We start from the raw sequence: 27,463 nt of genomic DNA, 5'->3' as shown, positions 1-27,463 counted from the left end.
GAGCAGCTTCATAGTGTTAACAGGAAAATAATGCAACAGAATTTGATTTGGCTGTACAGCCACTCAATGGAACCACAGAATTACAGTTATTATATAGTGTCTATACGGGCAGATCGGTATTATAGCTGAAATTTAGCTGTGGCCAACTGAGCAAGCCAAAGGCAAAGGCAATATGTCATTATTACAGAGAAAAGGTGCCCTTAATTGCTGATCCATTTTATTTGCTTTCTAAAATCAGTCAGAAGCAGCAGCCGACAACCGTTTGAGTGAGAATATTCCAGGCTAGTCTTAAGTCCGTGGCCAGGGGAAGACTACTGTAAAGCCTTGCCATGCCTTACTCAGGCTCTACCTATGATTTTAACCTTTTACTGACATAGTCCAATTATTCAAATGGGGGAAAAAAAGAGATCTTAGTCACAATTTCCAGAAACCTGTTGCCGTTGTCAAGGTAACGCCATGGCGGCGACCTACCTCGCGCATTGGGGGATCACTGGCGAGGCTGTCGAGGTTGACGGACCCCTCGTAGGTCAGGTGGTGAAAGACGTTGAGGGCGCGTGCCGCCTCGGGCCCACGTTGTTTGTAGCCAAAAATAAGGTCAATCCACTGGTGCAGCTGACACGACACAAACTCGCTTTCCAGAGCCTGTCAAAGAGAGTGGGGCAATTAGAGGTGAAAGGTGCACGTACACAACATGAACACAAACACACACAGACGTACACAAGCACAGACAAACATACACTTGGGGCGACGCTTCTTCAGAAGCCTGCAGAAGCCCAACATAAAAGACCAAAACGTAAATAAATGAACTTGTTCTCAATATTTTAACAGCTGTCTTTCAATAAAATATGATAGATGCAACTCTTGAAGCTAAATGATCTAAGTTCAGCATCATTACTCCAGTCTTCAGTGTCGTGATCCTTCAGAAATCATTCTATGTTGATTTGGTGCTCAAGAAACTATTCTTATTGATAACGGTTTATGTTGAAAACGGTTGTGCTGCATAATATTTAGTGGAGAAACTAATGCATTATTTAATGAAAATAAAGTTCAAAAGAACCGCCTTTATTTTGAAACAGATATATTTTGTAACATTATAAATGTATTTAATGTCACTTTTGATCAATTTAAATAATACTTGTTGAATAATAGCATTCATTCATTTATTTTTCTTTTGGTAACACTTTCTTTGAAGCACATATTTATAATGAATTATAGCCCTTACTTATACTTATTTATAAGTATTATTAGTCTATAAATATATTTATACATATTCTATAAATATATTTAGTAAGACATATACTGCATTATAAGAACAGTTATAGTTACATTTATATTATTTTTTATAATTACTTATAAGCCATGCACTTGCTTTTTCAATGTGCATGCTCATAATGCATTATAAACTGTTACAATGTATAATGCAAATTACTTTAATGACTTTGCAAATGAAATAAGTTACAATGACTTTGTAGTAATTCAGATTTCTGTCAAATAAGTGAATATATTAACAGTCATTGTAACATACATGCACACACACACACCCACACACACACAACGATCAGACATAACATTATGACCACCTTACTAATTTTGTGTTGCCATAACAGCCCTGAACCGTCGAGGCATGGACTCCACTAGACCCCTAAAGGTGTGCTGTGCTATCTGGCACCAAGATGTAAGCAGCAGATCCTTTAAGTTATGTTAGTAGCACTTCATCAGACCAGGCCACCTTCTTCCATTGCTCCATTGTCCAGTTCTGATGCTTGCCTGTTGATGCTTTCGGAGGTTGAAAGGGGTCAGCATGGGCGCCTGATTGGTCTACGGCTATGCAGCCCCATACGCAACAAACTGCAATGCACTGTGTGTTCTGACACCTTTCCATCAAAACCAGCATTAACTTCTTGAGCTTATTGAGCAAATTGGACCACATGGGTCCAATGAGCCTTAGCCGTCAATGACCCTGTCGGTGGTTCACCACTGTTCCTTAATAGATACTGACCACTGCAGACCAGGAACACCCCACAAGAGCTGCAGTTTTGGAGATGCTCTGACCCAGTCGTTTAGCCATCACAATTTGGCCCTTGTAAAACTCGCTCAAATCCTTACGCTTGCCCATTTCTCCTGCTTCTAACACATCAACTTTGAATGCAAAATGTTCACTTGCTGCCTAATATATCCCACCCACTAACAGGTGGTGTGACCACGAGATAATCAGTGTTATTAATTTCACCAGTCGGTCATAATGTTATGCCTGATGTGTGTGTGGTGTGTGTGTGTGTGTGTGTGTGTGTGTGTGTGTGTGTGTGTGTGTGTGTGTGTGTGTATATATATATATATATATACACTATTTATAGAATATAAGAATATACCGTATGTATAAATGGGCTATGATTCATTATAAGCATGGTCTTCATAGAAAGTGAATTCAAGCATCATTCTATTCCAATAGGGGTCTAGATACTGCCTGCTACAGAAAGATAATGCTTAAAGATTCACAGAAGGGCCATTATTATAGGTATCAAACCCCATCGAAAGACATACTCATACTGAGATAAAGGAAAAAAAGAAAGCTTGAACTAATAACACAGAATGGCATACAAATACACACTTTTTTTCTTACTCTCACACAAACACACCCAGGGACCCGCAGCTGGAATTTACACACTCACTCTCACATCAGAAATAACAGCTATTACCAACAGAGCAAGCCGTGGAGCGCAGGGGCTGAGTTACCCCCAGGGCATGTCATTACAATCGAAAGTGACACATGCAAAGATGGGAACACTAAGTGAAAGAAAGAGAGGAAGAAATGGCAGAGAGAGAGAGAGAGAGAGAGAGAGAGAGAGAGAGAGAGAGAGAGAGAGAGAGAGAGAGAGAGAGAGAGAGAGAGAGAGAGAGAGAGAGAGAGAGAGAGAGAGAGAGAGAGAGAGAGAGAGAGAGAAAGGGAGCACAAAGACAAGGATGGAAAGAGGGGATTAAATGAGACAGAGAGAAAGAGAGCAGCAGAGAGAGAAAATGAAAGGACAAGATCTAAGGACAAAACCGAACCGTAGCCTGTTTAAAAATGTATGTGCTATTCAACCAACCCAAAATTCCATGAAAAACACTAGTCATTCCAACAAACCAGGACCAAATTAAATGCTATCCACAAAATGAAATTAATATTTATTGAAACGTTCATAATCATTTCTGCATGCTCAGTGTATGACCCAAATATGAAAATTGTCATGTTGTTCTAAACCCGTATGAATAGATTTACAAAAATATATTTTATAGAAAGTCCTCAAAATATGGCTGGATAAATATTCAAACATGGTGCGAAGGTCAAGATGTCTGGAATCAAGGATATTAAATCAGCTTCAAATGAGATGACAACGGGAAGGTTTTCTGTAAATATCAATCGGTTCCTCACTTCCTCATTTTATGGTACTTTTGGTGATATTTTGACATAACCTAAGCAGACTAATAAGCATGGGCGTGGGAAGCAAATAAAAAGTGGGTGGGTCCTTTCTCTCAGATTTTTTTTTTTTTTTTTTTTTTACTGGAGTAACGTTAGATAACATTTACATTAAATACAAATATACCGCCGTTTACGAAACGATTGACTGGGCCAGACAAAATTCCGAAAATCACTGAGCTATTTACCGTGGCTATAGTGTAGGGGTAAGACTCACAGCATCAAGTTTTGACGCAAATCGATCTGAAGTTCGAATCTGAACAAATAAAAGTGAGGGGGTCCAATATCATAAATATGGGTCGTAAAAAGGGAGTGGGTCTTGTCCCACCCTTGTTCTGAGGCCCATGCTTATAAGTAAAAAAAAACAAATCAGAAGACTGTTCAGTTATACGACTTTTAATGCTAAAATTCATTTGAATTCTTATTCAGAACTAACTACATTAAAACAAATTAATTCCTTAAAAAAATTCTCCTACTTAATTTTTAATTAGATATTCAAATATTCCTTTTATAAATAATCCCTTAAAAATGCTAAGTTAAGTAACCGGAATCTGGATGGTTAAGAGGAATCAGAAATGTTATGGAAAAGAGCACACAGGACTTTCTACTAAACTTCCACTTTATTTTACAGTATGTGAACTCACAGCATTCTTATCCTGCCACATCCGTTCTGTTTCTGGCACTCTGTGGGACTTTTATGTAGAAGTTTATCTGTGCATTGTTTCTCAGTCCTGTTTCCTGTGGGGGTTTTGTAGTTCTTGTAGTTTTTCTTGTTGATTAGTCTCCCAGGTGTTTTCCATTCAGCACACCCCTTATCATCTCATGTAGCTTGTTTTCCCTGTGTGTATATATAGCCCATGTTTTCTCTGGTTCTCTGTCGGTCGTTGTTTAATGTTATGAAGGGGCTGTCTGTTCCCCGTGTTTTCTTTAGTGTTTTTGCTCAGTGTTATTTTATTCCTGTTTTTTTATTTTTTTATTATTGTTTATGTTCATTAAAATCCCCAGTATTTGGAACCTGCACCTCTGCCTGCCGCCTGTTATTTCCCGTTTCGTGACATATCTAAGAAAGTACTGGGTAAAATAAAGAAACTACATGGGTTAAGGTTAGGTTTGAGGGTAGGTTCAGGGTTAGTAACTAGTTATTATACAGTTAGTGTAATCACTATAAGTACATAGTACATGTGGAACAGGACTGTAAAATAAAGAGCCAACAAATCTTCTTTTTTAGAACAAATGAAGTCAAATGGGTTCAGAATGTAAATCATGAACAAACTGTCATGCTTTAATACCAGAGTGGAGATATTAAGTCAGGTCACCTTCATTTTCTAGTGCTTTTTACAACACAGATTACTTCAAAGCAGCTTTACAGTGATAATAGGAAATTCATTTTGTTTTTGATTAAAAGTTTTTAATGAATTTCTGTTTAAAAAAATGGATTAGTTGTTTAATTTGTTGCCATTTAAACAACACCATCTTCAATTAAAACAGAAAATCCCAATGCATTCCGGATCCCATCTGCATGGCCACAGCATTTGGTGGCCCAAAAGCGCAAACCATAAAATAGGTTTGGGATAGTTTTTATACAATCATCATCTCCGCGCAACCTCTAAAGAGGCGAATCCGTGAAAACTGCAATGGCATGTACGCAAGCAGTATGTGTTCAGCCTATCGGCAACCCTGTTTGAATACGTGTGTGCATACGTGTTTTTATCTGTATAGAGGGGCAGGGAAGTGAAGGAGGCCTTCACAGGGGACAGTCTAGGTGACACGGACTTTGCTGACACTTCAGGGATCCGTTGTGGTCATGTCTAGGCACAAGTCCACCATCTGATCTAGATCCGGCACACTACAGAAAACCTCGGGATAAGCAGAGAAACTAACATTAGCATAGATGTCATTCTTCTTATGATGTAACGAGAACATCAGATGTTATGGGAAGTGTTCCCGGTTCCGGCTGACCTAGATAATGCAGCCTAACCATCATTTAACTGATTTTAATAATATAATTGATAATATTCTATGTATATGCCATATTATAGAGATGTGTTTTTAGGCTAGATTTAAACTGACAGAGTGTGTCTGCTTCCCGAACAATGCTAGGAATACTGTTCCAGAGTTTAGGTGCTAAATGGAAAAAGGAAAATGATCCACTGGCCAGAGTTTTGAGACCGCATTAGACATGATGGAGTATAATGCATTAAGAGCTCGTTCAGGTACTGGGGAGCTAAACCATTTAGTGCTTTGTAAGGAAAAAGCAAGATTTTAACATTTATACAATGTTTAATAGGGAGCCAGTGCAGTGTTGACCAGGCTAATACGGTCATATTTTCTGGTTCTAGTAAGAACTCGAGCTGCTGCATTTTGGACCAGCTGCATTTTATTTGTTAAGCGAGCTGGGCAACCACCCAGTAGAGCATTACAATAATCTATTTTTTTTGTCCAAGAATTAGAAATTCTGTTTTATTCAGAATTAAACTGTAGGAAATTACTAGTCATCCAATGTGTAACATCAGCAATGCATTCTGTCAAACTTGTGAATTGGTCATTTTTGTCAGAGCCCAAAGAAATATTGAGCTGAGTATCGTCAGCATAACAATGAAAGCTAACGCAATGCTTCTTAATGAAATCTCCCAGTGGTAGCATGTACAGGATAAAGCAATGGTCCAAGCACTGAGCCTTGCAGTACTCCATACTGAACTTGTGATTGCTACAAACGGATAGTGGTCAGATAAGTATGATTTATACCATGCCAATGCATTTTCACTAATGCCAACATAATTTTTGAGTCTATTTTGAAGAATGTTGCAGTTGATAGTATTGAACGCAGCACTAAGATCGAGTAACACTAATAGAGATACAACACACGATTAAAACATTTGTAACTCTAATAAGCAGTTACTGAGCAGTCTCTGTTCTAAGATACAGTCTAAATCCTGACTGAAAATCCTCACAGATACCATTTGTTTCTAAAAAGGAGAATAGTTATGAGGATACTACCTTTTCTAGTATTTTTGACAGAAAGGGTAGATTTGAGATTGGCCAGTAATTTGCTAATTCTGTAGGATAAAGTTGCCTTTTCTTTAAAAAGTGGTTTAATAATAGCCAAGTATTTCAGTACATATCATAATGACAAGAATGAAATAATGATATAAAAAAGAGGATCTATGGCCTCTGGAAGCATCTCTTTTAGTAGCTTAGTCGGTATAGGGTTGAGCATACATGTTGTTGATTTAGATGATTTAACAAGTTTTACCAATTCTTCTTCTCCTTTAGTAGTGAATGAGTGTAATTTTTTCTCAGTGACACAACAATGCACTGTCTGATGTGATACTGTAGATGTTGCATAGTTATAATTATCTTCGTAATATTATCAATCTTGCACGTAAAAAAAATCATAAAGTCTTTATTACTGTGCTGTTAGATATCTGGTCTTATCCAGAATACTCACACCAGTTTTTGTTACAAATTACAAAGACATAAAATGAGGAGTTGTGAGATGCAAACCCATTTTGCATTATTTAAGACTCATGTCAAGTAGTATCTGAAGTGTTTTGACATACCCAAGTCCTTTCTTTAAGAAAAACTTGCTTGTGTGATCTTTGGATATGTGCATGTGTATGTGTGAGTGCGAGTGTCTGAATAGCTGAATGTGTTAAACTAGGGGAAAAAAATGAGGCCAGAGGAAAGGTCACCTCCACAAGACACACACACACACCACAACACTGTCACTGAAGCTGAAAAGGTCAAGTGTGTTTCCTGTAGTGCACATAGACACTTTTTCCTCGGGTAGCATGGCCCATAACACACCTCTAATACTTTGATATGGCAGCAGCTGTGATACACAATCAGTAGCTTTAAATGCATAAACAGCACACACAATCTCAAATTACACACCCTGCAGCATATACAGTTTCCATGTCTCACTGTTGTTCACTCCTTTTTTATGAGTATTTGTAAAAACAGCCACTATAAAATGCAGCACAATTTCGACCCCACCACAGTCTAGAGGGACTGGTGGACAGGACACACACACACACACACACACACGCACACACACATCCGGGAGGTCCTGTCTGCTGTGAGCCAAATCATGATGGATGAAGCCGGCATTAGGGTAACATTATAAGGGACAGTGGCCGAGCCTGTCCTCCGTGACATCATTCAGGTCAGCGGTAGATTGCATTAGTATCGAGCAGTGCACTACATTACGACCTTCGTTGAGGTAAAGCAGCACGCCGAGGCCTGCAGAGGACCAGGATGCTGTCTCATATGAACAAACGAGAGTGATCTCAGGGGAAAAAATGGAAGGAAATGGATTCAACTTTAAATACTGGACTAAGAATTAAAGCAGATTCTGTTCAGACAATACATCAGTTGATGTAATATCTTCAGCAGAGATAGGACATCAGTAGGCCTACATGACACTGCTCTTCTGCCACATTTTCTGAATCAGTACATTTATTTAAAGGGGGGGGGGGGGGGGGTTGGGGGGTTGAAATGCTGTTTCATGCATACTGAGCTTTTTACACTGTTAAAAACTTGGATTCCCATCCTAAACATAGACAAATTTTCAAAAACGACGTTTTTGATGGAGTATTTCTGTGTCAAAAATACTCCTTCCGGTTTCTCACAAGTTTCGGAGAGTTTTTTTCGAGTATGGCTCGGTTTGACCTTATTAGACCGGAAGGTCCTTGTATGGGCCGTAGGGGCTCTTCTCCCGGAAGGGTGCATGCGCGCGCGTGACTAGAGCGAGAGAGGAAATGCACGCCCATAAACACTGCTCAGCTGCAGATCCAGTCGTCCGTGAACACTTATGCCGGTTATAGTCCGCGCCGCGCTCCACTTCATTCCTCCACTTTGACATTAAGCGACTTCAACGCTTCAGCACAGCATTCCGGGAAGGCAGCGCTGCATTTGAACCGATTTGAACGCAGAAATGACGGGAAGCTTCACAACATCGCTTCAGTCACATCGCAAAGTGGATCTCCACACTCCAAAAAGTGTGTTTTTGACGGAGCGGTCCCAGCGATAAAAGTTCGGTCCTGCTTTGGAAGCAGCCGGTGAATAAAACTGCTTCAAATGTCTATGCTGTCGGCTATCGTCACGTGAGTAAACATCAGTAAACGACACGATCGCGTGCTTCGTCATTCAAATGCGCATTCAAACGGACTCCATTTTTGTTCTATGTATAACGTTACACTAGTCTGATGTGCAAAACCGTTTTGCTTGCTACTGCTAAGGTTTAGTCGCATACAATAGTCCATAAACCGAATCATGTCCTCATAAACTGCGAGTAAAGACACACAAATGTTGACACACAGGACACTAAATACAGTACATACCACAGAGACGGACATCCTGATGTTGCTGTTTCTCCTGTTCAATTTATTTCATCCTCCGATTCTGGATCATGTATTAGCTGAGATCGATAGCAAGGGTTTCTCCACGCTTGAGGACGTCACCGCTTTGCGCTCTCGTCATTCTTTAGCTCCGCCCACACGATACGCCTCCAGGCACTCGTTTTTTTCCGGAAAGACTCGGTACAGCCCATATTTCTTTTATAAATATAATAAAACTCAAGACTTTTCGGAGATATGAAGGATGCAATACTACTCTATAGGTACTCAAGATTGACATGAGATTGACTGAAACTGAGTGTTTCACCCCCCCCCCCCTGCCTTTAATGATATGCAGTTTATCAGCACAAATTTACTCAAAGAATATATAAAACATTAATCTATCTATCTATCCATCCATCCATCCACCCACCCGTCCATCTGTCTGTCCGTCCATCCATCCATCCATCCATCCATCCATCCATCCATCCATCCATCCATCCACCTGTCCCAATGTCATCTGTCTGTCTGTCTGTCTGTCTGTCTGTCTGTCTGTCTGCCTGCCTGCCTGCCTGCCTGCCTGCCTATCTATCTATCTATCTATCTATCTATCTATCTATCTATCTATCTATCTATCTATCTATCTATCTATCTATCTATCTATCTATCTATCTATCTATCTATCTATCTATCTATCTATCTATCTATCTATCTATCTATCTATCTATCTATCTATCATCTGTCTGAGTAATCAATGGTAAGGGTACAAGCAGAAACACTGACTTGAGTTCTAAGATGAGAAGGGCTCACTAAGTGAAGTTTTATTAACTAATTTCGGGAGGAGCACGTTCAGATAATTAACCCTAACTAAACAATGGATCACGTCAGATAATGTAACCTTATTAAGCCCAAGCAGAGCATGTCGTGATAATTAAACCTAATTAAACACAAGTGGAGCATACTAAACTAATCAATTTAACCAACAACAGGAGGAGCGTATATATACAGCTGTCTTACCTTCCTTCTGTTGAGTTTCATAGCATCCCTCCACCACCCCATCTCCTTACATTGATTTAATAAAACTCTTATTACATTTCTACACAATCTAATACAATACCGTCTAGTTTTAGACCATCCCCATCATACTTTGGGTTCAGGCAAAAATGTCAGAGCCCGGAGCCCTCCCCTGGACAGCACGCTAAATACGTATAATCTTTCCTCTATTTAATTTGATGTAAGTGTGAACTCGTGAAAGTCCTATATGCTATCTGCAAACTTTCTATATGACAGAATACTGTAGGTGCAAATTCTGTTCTGGTCTAGTCATTAGGATATTTTGTATATTTTACACAGGATGTCTACAGACAAAGAACGTTGTAGTTAGGTAGCGTGTTTGACTTACCATCCTGTTGATCCTGACAAAGTCCTCTGGTTTCTTTGCCCAAGCTGGTAGTTCTACATCACAAACAGGGACACCGTCATCCCTGTCACCCAGACAGTATCCATTGCTGTTCACAAACATCTCTGGCAGGTAGTAGAACTCAGGGATCAACTCCTATGAGGTGAAGTGGAAAAGGACAGTTAGGAGAGAAAAAGCAAAAGAAGCTCAAATCAAATCCAAACATTTCCAAAAATAGATGTATTCATATTGTAGGGGGATACAGGGAATAGCGGAGTTAATGTACATGCAAAATACCAATGCTTTCATTGCATGTTTTGTAGTTCAATTAATCAAAATGTTGGCAATGTTTCAGTCGGCCATGGAAGGCAACCCCAGGAGATCAGTGAAGGACCATCATAGTACATTTAAAAACACTGGGAGAGTGTAGGAATGCGGCACACAGAGATGGGGGAGGGCGAAAATATAAAGGAAACACGAGAGATGACAGGAATCTTTATTTACACTATATTGCCAAACGTTTTGGGACATCTGCCTTTATATTACATGTACACTTACTTTAATGACATCCCATTCTTAATCCATATGATTTAATATTAATTCTGTTCACACAAAGTTGGGAGCATGAAATTGTCCAAAATATCTTCAAGATGAAAACAACCCCACACCATAACCCCCATCCACCAAACTTTACACTTGGCACAATGCAGTCAGGCAAGTACCCTTCTCAACCAAATCCAGACTCATCCATTGGATTACCAGAGAGAGAAATGTGATTCCTCACTCCAGAGAACACTAGAGTCCAGATAATCTAGAGTCCAGTGGTGGCATGCTTTATTACACTGCATCTGACACTTTGCATTGCACTTGTGATGTAAGGCCTAGATGCAGCTGCTCGGCCATAGAAACCCATTCCATGACTCTCTCCGCAATGTCCTTGGGCTAATCTGAAGGCCACACAAAGTTTGGAGGTCTGTAGCTATTGACTCTACAGAAAGTTGACAACCCCGTTCTGTGATTTTATGTGGCCTACCATTTTGTGGCATAGTTGCGGTTGTTCCAATCACTTCCACTTTGTTATACCACCACTAAATGTTGACCGTGGAATATTTAGTGAGGAAATTTCCAGAATGGACTTATAGCACAGGTTGCAACCTATCTTGGTACCACGCTTGAATTCACTGAGCTCTTTAGAGCAACCCATTCTCTCACAAACATTTTTAGGAGCAATCTGCATGCCTAGGTGGTAGATTTCATACACATGTGGCCATGAAAGTGATTGGAACACCTGAATTCAATTATTTGTAGGGGTATCACAATACTTTGGGCAAAACAGTGTATGTTTGAAGTCAGCTGATGGATGGATCTGCTTTGTTTGTTGAGGTACGCAGATTTGGTTTTGTTGGGATTTTGGAAGGGTAACCACTAATCCAAATGATAATGGGAAACTTAATGCTTAATATAACGAACACAGATTGTAAAAAATGATTACACTCATTAAACGGTGACAGATGTTGACTACAGCAAAAGCTGGACTTGAACGTATATGGATGACTGGATTGATAAAACTAGCAATATTGTCTTCTCTTTTAAAGGTGTTGCAATGTCATTCTAGATAAATATGGCTTTTATTAGTTGTGCTTCCAAAAGTTAAAATACACAAATAAAAACTTACAGTGGAGGTGAAAGCAGTCACATTGTTCTACTGGCTCTGAAGACATTATTCTTTTTTGTGATCAATTTTTACATGCTTCCTTGACCCTGATAGTCGCTTATCGGCTGCCACATTCCCAATCCTTCTCTGTTCTCAATGCCATATCAGTGCAAATTACCCATAATTCCCTGTGAGAGACGCCTCTGTACATTGGGGCATGTGCACACGAGGAATGTGACCTCCTCCCTGTTTAGTGTCACTCAAAAGCTCTTGCCTTTGAAGAACCTTTAAAACCATTTAAAATCATTTAAGACCTCATTCTGCCCGCACACATCTGAACCTGACAGGTTGAATGTTTTCTACTCAATACTGCTGTTTTGGATTCAAGTTGCTGTTATACACCGTCTGTTGAAATGAGCTGTTTAACTATGTCCCTTTGGTGTATATAAGAGACTTATTTAAATCACCGTAAAACAAGAGGACTTTCACATAAACGGTCACTAGAAACAGTATGACTATACAATAAAACAAGCTTTCAGTGTAGAGTCAGGATTTAAAAAGCACTCTCTTTTATGAAGGTTAAGTCCCAGTATTTCATCAGTCCTTCAGGATGTCTCAAATATCTCTCACAGCTCCACAATGTATGCTACGTTTATTTTAAAGAGAAATCCCTTGGAGTAAGACTGACGTTGTATAATTGGGATTAGAATTATTTCATAATTAGAATTATTTTTAAATAATTACATTTTAAAAGCATTATATTATTTCAATATCATGATACTATGTACTAATTAGTAATATTTTACAGCTGTAGCAATACTAATATTATAAAATAAATGTGTTGTTTTAAATTATTATAATTATAAATTAAATTTAAATGTACAAAATACAAGACAGCTAGAGATTATACACATCATTAGCTTCCTTTGACAATGTTCAGAATATATTTATAAATATACAGTATATAAAATAGAATCTATTGCAAAAACATATTACATGATGATATTTGTCAGTAATATTTTATTTCAGATAGATGGGGAAAGTAGCCAAAGTATCTCTCCAGTGCATCCAAAACAATGAGAAGTCTTCACCTAAAGTCGCATCTCAATGGACGATTCCAGTGTAGACAAGAAATCTTGTTGTAAAATATTTTTTGAATGTAAAACGTTTTTACAACGGATATTCTTGAACATCACACAACGATGGTATTAAATAAATGAGGGTATTGCAATGCCTCCAAAATTAAAGTCAACACTAGTTGAAACTTAACCCGGAGGACAGGCAACAACCAAAATTGGACCGAGCTCCATCTCCACTCTCACAGGGGGATTGGTTTATAAATTTTGCAGACAGTTACTCAGTTGCAAACAGTTTGGGCTGCTAGTGTCGTGATCTACGTCCTCAACCCGCTTCGCTCGTGAGCCAATAATTCTTCTACAGCCTCATAATGGGCTGACAAGTCAATCACACTCACACTCTTCAGCTTTACACCGTTCGCCCTAATGACACCCTCCTGGAGAGCTGTCACCAGGCATGACTGCCTCATCTCACTCCCTCAGACAGAGCTCTGCCAACAGATTACTGAGAAAATGTTGACGATTGGAGCAAAAGTTACTCTTTTGCTTTTAGCAGGATGTGAGCTGATGACTAGCTGGATGTCTTTTGACACTGTCTATCTATCTATCTATCTATCTATCTATCTATCTATCTATCTATCTATCTATCTATCTATCTATCTATCTATCTATCTATCTATCTATCTATCTATCTATCTATCTATCTATCTATCTATCTATCTATCTGTCTATCTGTCTGTCTGTCTGTCTGTCTGTCTGTCTGTCTATAGGTGCTGGTCATATAATTAGAATATCGTCAAAAAGTGTATTTATTTCCCTAATTCCATTCAAAAAGTGAAACTTGTATATTATATTCATTCATTACACACAAACTCATATATTTCAAATGCTTATTTCTTTTAATTTTGATGATTATAACTGACAACTTAGAAAAAAATACCAAATTCAGTGTGAAATATTCAAATTTGAATATTGTGAAAAGTTTCAATATTGACATCACCTGGTGCCACACTCTAATCAGCTAATTAACTCAAAACACCTGCAAAGGCCTTTAAATGGTCTCACAGTCTAGTTATGTAGGCTACACACTCATGGGAAGACTCCTGATTTGACAGTTGTCCAAAAGACTGCCACTGATACTTTGCACAAGGAGGGTAACTCACAAAAGCTCCTTGCAAATGACACGACAGACCTCTGTGTCCAAGCACATTCATAGAGAGGCGAAGGGAAGGAAAAGATGTGATACAAGCAATAGGTATAACCGCACCCTGGAGAGGATTGTGTAACAAAACCTATTCAAAAATGTGTGGGAGATTCACAAAGAGTGGACTGCAGCTGGAGTCAGTACTTCAAGATCCACTACGCAGAGACGTATGCAAGACACGGGTTTCAGCGGTCGCACTCCCTGTGTCAAGCCACTCTTGAACAACAGACAGCGTCAGAAGCATGTCACCTGGGCTAAAGACAAAAAGGACTGCCGAGTGGTCCAAAGTTATGTTCTTTGATGAAAGTAAATGTTGCATTTTCTTTGGAAATCAGGGTCCCAGGATCTGAAAGAAGAGAGGAGAGGCACACATTCCACGTTGCTTGAGGTCTAGTGTAAAGTTTCCACAGTCAGTGATGGTTTGGGGTGCCATGTCATCTGCTGGTGTTGGTCCACTGTGTTTTCTGAGGTCCAAGGTCAACGCAGCTGTACACCAGGAAGTTTTAGAGCAATTCATGCTTCCTGCTGTTGACCAATTTTATGGAGATGCAGATTTCATTTTCCAACAGGACTTGGCACCTGAACACAGTGTCAAAGCAACCAGTACCTGGTTTAAGGACCATGGTATCCCTGTTCTTAATTGGCCAGCAAACTCACATGACCTTAACCCCATAGAAAATCTATGGGCTATTGTGAAGAGGAAGATGTGATATGCCAGACACAACAATGCAGAAGAGCTGAAGGCCACTATCAGAGCAACCTGGGCTCTCATAACACCTGAGCAGTGCCACAGACTGATCGACTCCATGCCACGCCACATTGCAGCAGTAATTCAGGCAAAAGGAGCCCCAACTAAGTATTGAGGGCTGTGCATGCTCATACTTTTCAGTTGGCCAAGATTTCTAAAAATCCTTTCTTTGTATTGATCTGAAGTAATAGTCTAATTTTTTGAGATACTGAATTTGGGATTTTCCTTAATTATCAGTTATATTGATCAAAATTAAAAGAAAACCATTTGAAATATATCAGTCTGTGTGTAATGAATGAATACAATATCTATCTATCTATCTATCTATCTATCTATCTATCTATCTATCTATCTATCTATCTATCTATCTATCTATCTATCTATCTATCTATCTATCTATCTATCTATCTATCTATCTATCTATCTATCTATCTATCTATCTATCTATCTATCTATCGTAAAGTATTCAGAGCGCTTCAATTTTTCCACTTTTTCCACATTTTGTTGTCACAGCCTTATTCCAAAATAAATTAAATGAATTATTTTCTTCACAATTCTACAAACAATACCACATAATGACAATGTGGAAGTAGTCTGAAGTCAAAGTTTGAAATCTTTGAAAATTTATATAATTAATAAATAAATAAATAAATAAATAAACAAACAAATAAATAAACAAACAAACAAATAAATAAACAAACAAACAATACGTACATAAGTTTTCACAGCCTAAGGTCAGTTTTTTTGGGGTTGCATCTTTGGCACCAAGCATTCTTCTTTGCATGACCTCTGAAGCTCCATCAGATTGGTTAGGCGTGTCTGTGCACAGTCATTTTCAGATCTCTCCAGAAATGGTCAATTGGGTTCACTCTGGTAGGGCCAATCAAGGACATTCACACAGTTGTCCCAGAGACACTCTTTTGCTATATTGGTTGTGTGCTTAGGGTCATTGTCCTGTTGGAAGATGAACCTTCACCCTAGTCTGAGGTCCAGAGCGCTCTGGAGCAGGTTTTCATGAACAATGTCTCTGTACATTGCTGGATTTATCTTTCCCTCAATCCTGACTAGTCTCCCAGTTCTAGATGCTGAAAAACATCCCCACAACATGATGCTGCCGCCACCATGCCTCACTGTATGGATGGTATTGGCCAGGTGATAAGTGGTGGCTGGTTTCCTCCAGACATAACGCTTGCCATTCAGGTCAAATAGTTCAATATTTTTTTCATCATAAAAAAATATGATATTCACCATTAATGACCTTTAAAAGACTTGGCCTGTGCTGAGGCAGTGGTCTATGAAAAGGGCCAGTGAACTTTGATTTGCTCTTTTAATGCCGTTATTTAACTGTTTCGTGCTGCATTGGATCATTACAGAGAGCGTTGTGGGTAATGAATAGGTTCAGGGTAAAGTGATGCAGAATAAACCTCTAAAGGCCACTTCAGTGTTACTAAAGGACATAAAAGTAATACAAAAAAAACTGAATAAATTGTAAAATTATTATGCATAATTAAAACTGAATATCTAATGAATGTTAAATATTGTAACATTTAAAAAAAAAGAATATGACAGTTCATTATTTGAAGTGTGTGTGTGAAAGAGTTTTTCACAAAGACACTAAAAATATAATTTCTTTTTTTTTGGTGGCGAAGGGGGTGGTGGTGTATTATTGCTATAAGCTCTATTCTATTAATAAACAGGCAATTTAAACAGAATAGGAATACATAGGTAATACAGTACAAAGCTAGTCGTTTATGATACAAATCATGCTGCTCATACATTATAAAAACCAACTCCTGCTACACAAGAAAATACAAAAAATCCCTATTTTCTATCCCAACAGACTGCTGACCATTAAATGTGTTTAACATGATCCATGCAGACACCGTAAGGGTTCAGAGAGGCCTGTCTTTGCTAACATATCTAGTGTTTGGCTGTACAGCCGTTCTCTTGCCGTGCATATCGCCTGCACCTCGTGTTGTTGGATACTGTTCCCCAGCCCGGGGTAGTAAAAAGCCCTGCCTTTACATAAAAGACTACATTTTAAATAGCTTTTGTCATTAATGCTTTATTAATTGCCTGGGGCGAAGCTAACCCGTCACTGAGTGTGTTGGAAAAGTATGACACTTTTAGGTCAGCTTGAGTGCGCTTGCTGAGCCGCAGCGCAGGGCTGAAATGGAACGGAGGCAACAGGGAACAACCATTATGGTGATGAAGTGATGGCGCTCTGAAATATGTGCATGTCGAACAATGTTTTACTTATGGAAAAATATCACAAAAATCGTACATATCGATGGAAGAAAAGACAATGCTGATTCTGGTCGGAAGCTACATGAACTAAGTGTTGTTGCAAATCGAACAATGCAGTCTTTAGGGAACTAGATAAAAGAAATGGTGTTTGATTGATTCAACTAAAAAGAGAATCTCTTCAAGGAATTGTTTATTCAATTCCTCACAGTTGCAGCTAGCAATGTTGTCCCTATATCATCACAACAGTCAGGCACTAATGACTAGTTTCTGACGGCAACAAGCCTGTTAAGACATTACAATGTACAAAAACTGATATCTGATTACCTTCACATCTGCAGTATCACGCTGGCAGTGCCTCCACGAGCGGGCGATACCGGAGAAAGTGCGGTTTGGGTGATCAAACTTGTTGCCGTTGGCATTTAGGAAGAATGTGGTGAAAGGCTCCTGCAATTGAGCAGACACAAAACAACACTGTCACTTTTATTGACCCAAATAAGCTCAAAAACATCTTTCCTAATGTGTGAAATAACTGTGGCGGCATCACATGATTCTGACTGCTAATTAGGCGCTTGTTTAGACAAATCTGCACTGTTTTGCATAGCGCTAATGCTATTCAGAGCCCAAAACATCAGCGGAATAAAACAAGTAAATTCATCTGCATTCATTTCTATGGTAATTGGATTCAATCTCGTGATGGAGACCTTCTCCATTGCTCTGGGAAACGTTACGTTTGCACAAACATCTCAATGTAGGGACTCATCTGTCAGATTATGAAGAGTTTGTGGAGGTTTTTTTTTTTTGTCCTCTCATTTTCTATAACAGTGCCTGAGGCAGAGTTAATTATATGGCCTGTTGACTGAGGAGCCCAGCTCTGGCTCTAATTGGCAGATTCAGGGTCATCAGTCTGGGCTGGCAGTCTGAGGAGTTGATATGGAGATGCTGGATCAGCCAGAGGAAAAGATGATGGTGTCTACAATCTCAGTCAAGCCTGGTGAGAGAGCTGCCAGGGGAACCTTCCAAATCATCATCATCAACGCAATGGGCCGCCTGGGAAAAGCCAATTACTAAGTTCTCATTATGTGTTTTAATTTTTTTTCTCTCTCAAAGACGGAAAGAGAGATTCCTCATTAAAAGAGGTTTGATTATACAGCAATCTTTTAAAATGAACAAAATGATACATTTGAATGCCTTTCCAATCAAATTAACAAATACACACAGGCTTGTGCTGTATTTATCATAAAATCTGATGCAAAAATCAAGTATGCAGATCTCATCCAAATACTTTGCATGACTGAGCTCTAGCATAAAATGTTTATGCTGTGAAAAAATGGCATTATGTAACAAAACACAATTGTTTATCATTGTAGGCTAGTGACATGATGTAACAAATGTGAAAAAACTACAGCATCAGGAGACACTCAAACCCAATCTCCTCTCAACCTCAGAAACAACTTCATTTTCTTTGCTGATCTAGGCTTCTTTTTTTTCCTTTTTTTTTTTACCAGTCCATTCGTCCCAGATCAGCGGTTGGAGACCCAGGGCAAGTGAGGACGTTAGCAGGAGACAATGATGGACATGTTTCCCAGCGCTCCGCATGCTGTCTGAGAGGCATAAAGCTGTCACGTACCAGCCTGTAAATCATTACGCAGAGGTTTTTGACTTCTCTTTCACATATGCCTGTTTACCAGCCTGTGAAATCCACTCACCGGCTCTCTGTGGCGGAACATCAAGTTCGTGGATTGAGATGTAGGGGTTGATTCACTTGTGTGGTGAAAGGACGCGCTAACGTGCGCTCTGACTAACGGTGATTTGATCCACTAACTGGGCTCGGGGTTATCGTATTGGAATGTTTTATGTACACACAGACTCTTGACAGCATCATTTCTAAAGTAATGGCAAGAATGCATGATGCATTTTGAAAAATATTAGATTGCCTAATATCACATTTCTGTATACGATTTTTTATGGGGTCATTATATATGAGAGACTGAATGTAATTCAAACCTTCAAATCCAATACAAATGGGTATTTGCATTGTAATCGCTGGAATATTCATGAAGGGGGGACGCAATTGTACTGCCTCCCTTTGAAAACTGATCCGCATGATATAACATTCACAGTGGGCATAATACAAGCCAGAAGCAGCTCGGCTTGGTTAACTATCCAGTAAAAACTAGGTACTTCCCAGATGTTGAAGATATCAAATTCCTTGCATCCATCCAATCAACGAGACTTACCATTCGGACAAGCCAGTGGAGGGTGGAGGCTGCGGTGGAATAGTGAGTTGTGTAGTGGCAGGGTGGAGTTTCCTCATCCCAGGATTCATAGCGGTCGGCGTAGAACACAGCACGCTTTGGGTTCAGGGCTCCGATTGGCTGAGGAAACACACAAATAAAAAAAATAAAAAATTCAGGAAGTTTGTCTATATCGACATGCATTTGCCAGGCCAACATTGCATTATTTTTGTTCTGTGTGCTTATGTAAGAAATATTACGGACATTTTCATTTTTTTAAGTCTTTTGATTGATTTAAATTACATACTGTACAGTAAGCACACACTCACGAAAAACAAACCATTCCGCACAAACTGTTACGCTGACAGAAGCCACGTTGTTCTCATTCCATGCACTTTCTATACACGAACGATAACCAACCGTCACATAAAAAAGACTTATGATGCACATTACATCTGTGGAGCTTAGAGCTTTGCGTGCGACGGTGTGTGTGTGTGTGTGTGTGTGTGTGTGTGTGTGTGTGTGTGTGTGTGTGTGTGTGTGAGTGTGTGTGTAGTATCTTCATGAATGTTTGATGGAGGAGGCTGAGCAGAACTCCTTGAGGAGAAACTAGTGGATTTTTCTTGAGGTTCGTCTGTCACGCAGTATTACTATCCTATGTACTCATAGTTTAAGGACCTTGAGGATTGGCTCTGGGTCGATTTGTGCATGCTGGTGCACCGGATTTAGAAATGCAGGACATATAAACAAGTACACATTAGTAAACAACATATAGTAACCTTGAATCTTTCAGCATGGTGTGCCACATCGGCTCCAGTGTGTTGTTACTGTTATGTGTTAAACAGTGTTGGGGGTAACGCATTACATGTAGTGCAATTTTTGTAATCAGATTACTTTTATCAACTAGCAAAGTAATGCTATACTTTTACATTCACAACAAAATATACTTAAAAGTCAACAAAATAGTTACTTTTAAAATGAGTAATGAGCATTTGTCACATGATGCCCCCCCCCCCCCCCCACACACACACACACAAACCCCCAACATAACAGAAACTCTTCCAACCCAACAAAGCAACACATTAAACACTACTAAATCTCCCCCTTAACATTAATCTGGCACAAACATTATATAACACTTCATCTGAACATTTATCTTCATTTTAGGTGAAATGGCAAAGCATGTTGGGATATATATAAATCACAGCCTAGTTTCAGTTAAATTTAAGCTTGTCTAAATTAAAATAAATAAGTTCACAAAACTCCAGATGACTTAAAATGTGTCATTTATGTGAATTCAAAAGAAAAAGAAAGTTCTAAATATTCATTAAAGTTAATTTGATTGAACTAATTTGTTTAATTTGAGTTGGCTTTACTCAAATAAATTATTTTGCAGTTAGTCCTAGAGATTAAATGTGAGCATGTATTTACTCGTCTCACTAGCACATAAACAGATTTAGTATTCACCCAAAGGAATAAAAACAGTCAAATGCAAACTCAAAATATTAATAAAACCTGTAATAATGAAATATGTTAAATTACACAAATATACAGTACGTTATGTATTTAATCTCACTTTATTAACAAATGTCTTTACTGCTGACCTTCGATTATCCAATTCAACTATACCAATAAGAAAAAATGACTAGATAAACATCACATTTATGTTCCTTTTTTTTTCCTGAAGAAGAAGTGTTAACTTTCTTCTTCTGTGTTCTATATTCTACTGCAATCCAGAATGTCAGCACATCTGAAAGGTTTGTTTGAGCCGAGCCTTTTACTGTACAAACATGAATTTGCATTTCCTTCAGCCTGAGGCTTTTTCATTTCACCTTTGGGGGTAAAGGGCCTTTATATTTGCCAAAAATATAACCTTTTTCATTGTTGTTGTTGTTGTTATTTAAAAACAAACAAGTAAATCAAAAGTAACGTAATTCATTACTTTGCATAAAAAGTAACTAGTTACTTTTTTATGGAGTAATACAATATTGTAGTGCAATACTTTTAAAAGTAACTCTCCAGTGCTCGCTTGGTTTAAAGATATATATATATATATATATATATATATATATATATATATATATATATATATATATATATATATATATATATATATATATATATATTTTTTTTTTTTTTTTTTTTTACCAACTCTCTTGCTTTTCCAAACCTGTATGGCTTTATTTCTTGTGTGGCACAAAATAAGACATTTTTAAAAATTGTACTAGTGATTTGCTTGAATGAACTAGTGACATGCGGAATGAATGTTTCAGGCTGGTTTGTGAAATGATTCATCGAAATGACTTAGCTCGAAATAATGATTCATTTTCAAATAGAATATTATTACTTCTGTCATGAACACTCCAAATTTTTATAGATTAACAACCTATTTTATGAAGTGAAAGTGAGAACCATTTTATTTTTGAGCAAAAAAATATAAGAAAGTTGTTTTGTTTGCTTATAAACTCCATCTATATGGAGTTAGCTGTCCCGTGTCTGTTTCTATGTGTTTATGTGTGTGTAAAGCAAGCTGAAAGGCCTCAGATAAAGACAGAGAGTAATCTGGCCTGGCTTAACCCTGTCTGACCTGATTTACACCCTGTATGTCCACACTGCTCTGCCTTGACCATCCTTCTGCTGTTAAACCACTCTAGAAAATCCTGCACAATGTCTAGAGTAAACATTCATACTGGCATTTATTCGGTCCTGGAATTTTTTTCCCCTTCCTTTCACTCTCTCTTACACACATACGGATGTTGATAAACCTGTCATCATACAACATAAACAATTTGTAACAGTCTCTCTTCTCTAAATCCTGTAATGGCTGAAAGTCAAACTTAGACAGTGGATGTATCCAACTACATCATAAGCACTATTCAGACTGTAATTGTTTCTTAGGGTAACATCTGTAAAAGAACATCTGCATGGATCTCCCATGATAAAAACATCTTCTTTTTTTTCTTTCTTTTTTTTGTATTGCTCATTGCATGCAAACACATCAAACTTAAGAACCAACAGGACTTTGTAATGGTCAAAAAAGATTTTCAGAATATTTTTTGAGCTAAATCCTCTAAGTAAAGTCGGTTGAAATTAACTTACAATGTAAAAAAAAAAAGTCCATAAAAATAGGACACAATGTACTGTATAAATATGAAGGAATTTTCCGGTGTTTTACCTTTATTTTTAAATTGCACATTGCAATAAGTTGTGTTTTAAGGGTTTTCATAAAATTATTGGAAAATTTCCAGGCAAAAAGTGACCAGGACACTTTGCGTTTTTATTTTTAATATTTTTTTATACATTGTAAGGTTTAGTAATTTTGTTGTGTTATATTTATATATATATATGTATATATATATATATATATATATATATATATATATATATATATATATATATATATATATATATATATATATAGTTTTTATATTTCAGTTAACGTTCATTTCAATAAACTATTTGGCATATATTTTTAATTATAATTACATAATTAAAATTAAAACATCAAAAAGTAAGTACAATGCACTTTTTGTGTTTATATTGTATTGCAAAACACATTTGCTGATATTGAGGTGGGATACGATAAAAAAGTTAGGGACAGGTGTGGAGGTATGGGTAAGTTTAACGGTAGGGTTAGCTGTAAGGGAAGTGTCAATAGTGTAATTATAATTGTAACTATAAAAATATAATTACAGATGTAAATACATGCAGATATTTTTTTAAATGTAAGTAGAATTTAAATAGAATTTAAAAAGAATTTAATCGCATATGCATACTTACTTTCTCTATCTAGTCTTACTTCGGCATTAAAAGCAAATAAAAAAAAAAAATTATTTAATTTTGCTACTGGTGACTTCAAGCTTATTAGTTAGCTGTTATTAGTTATCAACTGTTTTGTCAGAGCTTGTAGCAAATGAGGATTGTGGCAAAGACAATTATTTCTTTAAAATAGCTCATGACACCCAGTCAAGTTTTTCAGACTCCTAACTTTTAACAAAATAAGCATTCACCATCCCATTAAGAAACTTTTAGATTGGAGCAAATTGGCCTCCATAGCTTTTTTTCAATTAACGAGCGACACAGGTTCTCGGGCAGTCAACATTAATATACTACGTGTTATTGACGAGAAGGACAGCATCGGCCCTAAAGGGAGATCAATACTCCCTGAGATCTCAAAGAGTCGAGTGTGAGCGTGGGAGAGCATTGCTCGTTTAGAGCAGTGTGGGAAATTTGTCTAGGCAAGGCAAGGCAAGGCAAGTTTATTTGTATAGCACATTTCATACCCAATGGCAATTCAAAGTGCTTTACATAGAAATTAATTAAAACAGTGGTAACAAATGCATGAGAAAAAAAAGAATACCATATGGACGAATAAAGAATTAAAAACAAGCATAGTTAAAACAGTCGTAAAGATATAGTAATTAAAAAATAATCATAATAATTAAAAAAAAAAAAAAAAAAAAAAAAAAAAAAAAAAAAAAAAAAAAGATAAAATAAAATAAAATGGTCAGATCCACAATAATGGTCTGATATAAAAATAAACATTCTTCAGTTTACTGCCTACATACATGTACCATCTTAATTAGAACACCTCTCATTCATTTCTTTCTCAAACACGTTCATAACATCCATTTTAATCACTATTCCCTGATTTTTACTCAGAAACCTTCTTATTAAAACCATTACTTACTCATCATACCCTCCACAGATTTACACATACTCAAACCTTATTGTCAAACTTACTATTTCCATCAAACCCAGTTTTCACTCGTCATATTCAACTCAAAAGAACATATAAAATAAACAATAACCAGAGATAAGAACAAAGGTAAACTAAAACAATTATAAAAAGAATAAAAAGATAAGATAGGGTGCAATCAGTCGGACATACAGTGCTCAGAGCTCATTCAGTAAATGCACAGCTGAACAGATGTGTTTTAAGTCTGGATTTGAATGTGGCTACTGTTGGAGCAAATCTGATCTGTTCAGGAAGCCGGTTCCAACTGCGGCTGGCATAATAGCTAAAGGCAGACTCTCCTTGCTTTGAGTGAACTCTTGGTATTTCTAACTGACTTGATCCGGCTGATCTGAGTGATCTGTTGGGTTTGTATTTAATCAGCATATCTGCGATGTATTGGGGTCCTAGCTCATTGAGTGATTTATAAACAAGTAATAGTACTTTAAAGTCGATCCTAAATGTAACTGGAAGCCAGTGTAAAGACCTGAGGACTGGTGTGATATGGTCATATTTTCTGGTTCTGCTCACAATCCTGGCAGCAGCGTTCTGTATGAGCTGCAGCTGTCTAATGGTCTTTTTAGGAAGGCCAGTGAGAAGGCCATTACAATAGTCCACCCTACTGGTGATGAAAGCATGAACGAGTTTCTCTAAGTCTTGCCTGGAGACAAAACATCTAATCCTTGCAATATTTTTCAGATGATAGTAAGCTGATTTAGTTATTGCTTTGACATGACTACTGAAACTCAGGTCGGACTCTAAAATCACTCCAAGATTCCTGACTTGATTTTTTGTTATCAGGCCTTTAGCCTCAAGATATGCGTTCACCTTGAGAATTTCATCTTTGTTTCCAAATGTAGTGATTTCGGTTTTGTCTTTGTTTAACTGAAGATAGTTTTGGCACATCCAGTTGTTAACTTCATCAATGCATTTGCACAGCGAGTCAATGGGGCTGTAGTCATTAGGTGACAGCGCTAAGTAGAGCTGGGTGTCATCAGCATAGCTGTGGTAAGCAATATTGTTCTTTTTCATTATTTGGCTCAGTGGCAGCATATACAGGTTAAACAGGAGTGGTGCTAGAATGGACCCTTGTGGGACTCCGCATGTCATGGATGTCCACTCAGACTTATGGTCTCCTATACTCACATAATAACCTCTCCCTTCTAAGTATGATCTGAACCATTTGAGGACCATCCCAGAAAGCCCGACCCAGTTTTCCAGCCTGTCTAGAAGTATGGTGTGGTCAACAGTGTCGAATGCGGCACTGAGATCCAGTTGTACCAGAATTGATGTTTTGCCTGTATCAGTGTTTAAGCAAATATCATTTATAATCTTTATGAGTGCTGTCTCTGTACTGTGATGTGGACGGAAACCAGATTGAAAATTATCAAAGTATCCATTTGAGCGTAAGAATTTGTTCAACTGATTGAAAACAACTTTTTCAATGATTTTGCCTATGAAGGGGAGATTTGAGATTGGTCTGTAGTTGCTCAGTATGGAGTTATCCAGATTTCTCTTTTTCAGAAGAGGCTTAACTATTGCAGTTTTAAGGGCGGTTGGAAAAGTCCCATAGAGAAGTGAGGAGTTTACCACTTCTAGGAGATCTGCTTCTAAACAGTTAAACACACTTTTGAAGAAAGAAGTGGGGAGTGTGTCTAGGGCACAGTTTGATGTTTTAAGATGCTGTACTGTGTCTTCTAAAATTTTGCAGTCAATAGCGTCGAAATCTGACATGGTAATTTTCCGAGGGTTTGGTATGATCTGACTGACCCCAGAGCAACTAGAGGATGTGCTGATCGCCTTTCTGATATTATTGATTTTCTCGGAGAAGTAGGAAGCAAACTCACTGCACTTACTGTCTGAGAGCATTTCACTAGGAGTCTGACTCGGGGGGTTTGTTAGTCTCTCGACAGTAGCAAAAAGAGTGCGCGTGTTGTTTATGTGTTTGTTTATAATATTTGAGAAGAAGGTCTGTCTAGCTTTGCCTAGTTCAACATTGAAAGCATGAAGGGTGTCTTTATAGATGTTATAATGGACTACAAGTTTTGTCTTCCGCCACATGCGTTCAGATTTTCTGCATTGTCTTTTCATTATTTGAACTGCTGTTGAATTTCTCCAAGGTGCTTTTTGTTTGGTACTCTTTTTCCTGACTTTTAGAGGAGCAATATCATCAATTACACTCTTAACTTTTGAGTTAAAGGAGTCAAGGAGAAAATCAACAGAGTCTGCAGATATGCTTGGTGTTAGAGATAAAGCCTTCATAAACAGCACATTAGTGTTCTCATTTAAGCATCTCTTTTTGACAGAGACAGATCTAGCTTCAATGGCAGGAGAGATTGATATATCAAAGAAAATACAGAAATGATCAGACAGTGCCACATCCTTAATAACAATTGATGAAATGTTTAGACCCTTACTGATAAGTAAATCTAGAGTGTGTCCACGATTGTGTGTGGGTCCATTTACATGCTGTGTCAAATCAAAAGTGTTAAGAACAGTCATGAGCTCTTTTGTTTTACTGGATTCAATATTGTCTATGTGAATGTTAAAATCCCCAGCAATAGCAAAACAGTCAAACTCTGAGGAAATTATTGATAACAGTTCTATAAAGTCCTCAGTGAAGCCTGCAGAGTATTTCGGAGGCCTATAAATAATGATAAGCAGGATGCGTGGAGAACCTTTTAACACAATACCCATATATTCTAGAGACAAATAGTCACCAAATGATACTTGCTTACATTGATAGAAATCTTTAAAAAGAGCAGCAACACCCCCACCTCTCCTAACAGATCTGCAAACACTCATAAAAGTAAAGTTAGGAGGGGCTGCTTCATTGAGGACTGTTGCACTACAGTTTTCTTCTAGCCACGTTTCATTTAGAAGCAGAAAATCTAGGTTGTTAGTGGTTATTAAGTCATTGACTAGAAATGATTTGTTTTTAAGTGAACGGATGTTTAAAAGCGCTAACTTAACAGTAATAATTTTTTTCTCCACATTAATCCTATTTTGGCAGGTAACAGGCAGCAGATTATATTGGTTTATTAAACGGCCTGACAAGGCCTTAGACTTTCTTTCACGTAACAGAACAGAGATAGAGAAAGAGGCAGGCACACTGGGTTCCCCCTTGTTTTGTAAACATTTGATAGAGTTACTGTTATCATAGCGGGGACCCAAAACACATCACTGAGAGCTGGAATCAGTTGTTTTTGGTTCACCTACAACAGATGGAGGCGGGTGTGGGCCCTGACGTTGTGACCGAAGAAATCTCACAGGAGGAGGGCGAGGACGAGCTGGGCCCACAGGCTTTGGTGTTTGTGGGGCTCCACGATTTTTGGTCGATATTTGGGGGCTCATAGCGATCGAGTGTGATAGT

At 38.0% G+C, this 27,463-nt stretch overlaps 1 protein-coding gene across 8 annotated transcripts in view; it reads right to left on the bottom strand.

The window, feature by feature from the left end:
• nbeab (neurobeachin b) overlaps window positions 1-27,463 on the bottom strand; it is a 408,948-nt gene that overhangs the window by 33,188 nt on the left and 348,297 nt on the right. For all 8 annotated transcript variants that reach the window (XM_067450409.1, XM_067450410.1, XM_067450412.1 and 5 more), the window contains 4 exons: window positions 19,359-19,496; window positions 17,446-17,565; window positions 10,196-10,348; window positions 472-642 (listed from right to left, as the gene is read on the bottom strand). In XM_067450409.1, the coding sequence (XP_067306510.1) occupies window positions 472-642; window positions 10,196-10,348; window positions 17,446-17,565; window positions 19,359-19,496 (582 nt within the window). The remainder of the gene's footprint in view (window positions 1-471; window positions 643-10,195; window positions 10,349-17,445; window positions 17,566-19,358; window positions 19,497-27,463) is intronic.

This window comes from Pseudorasbora parva, chromosome 8 (genome assembly GCF_024679245.1).
Source record: "Pseudorasbora parva isolate DD20220531a chromosome 8, ASM2467924v1, whole genome shotgun sequence".
NCBI lineage: Eukaryota > Metazoa > Chordata > Actinopteri > Cypriniformes > Gobionidae > Pseudorasbora > Pseudorasbora parva.
This window is presented reverse-complemented; position numbering and strand designations above follow the sequence as displayed.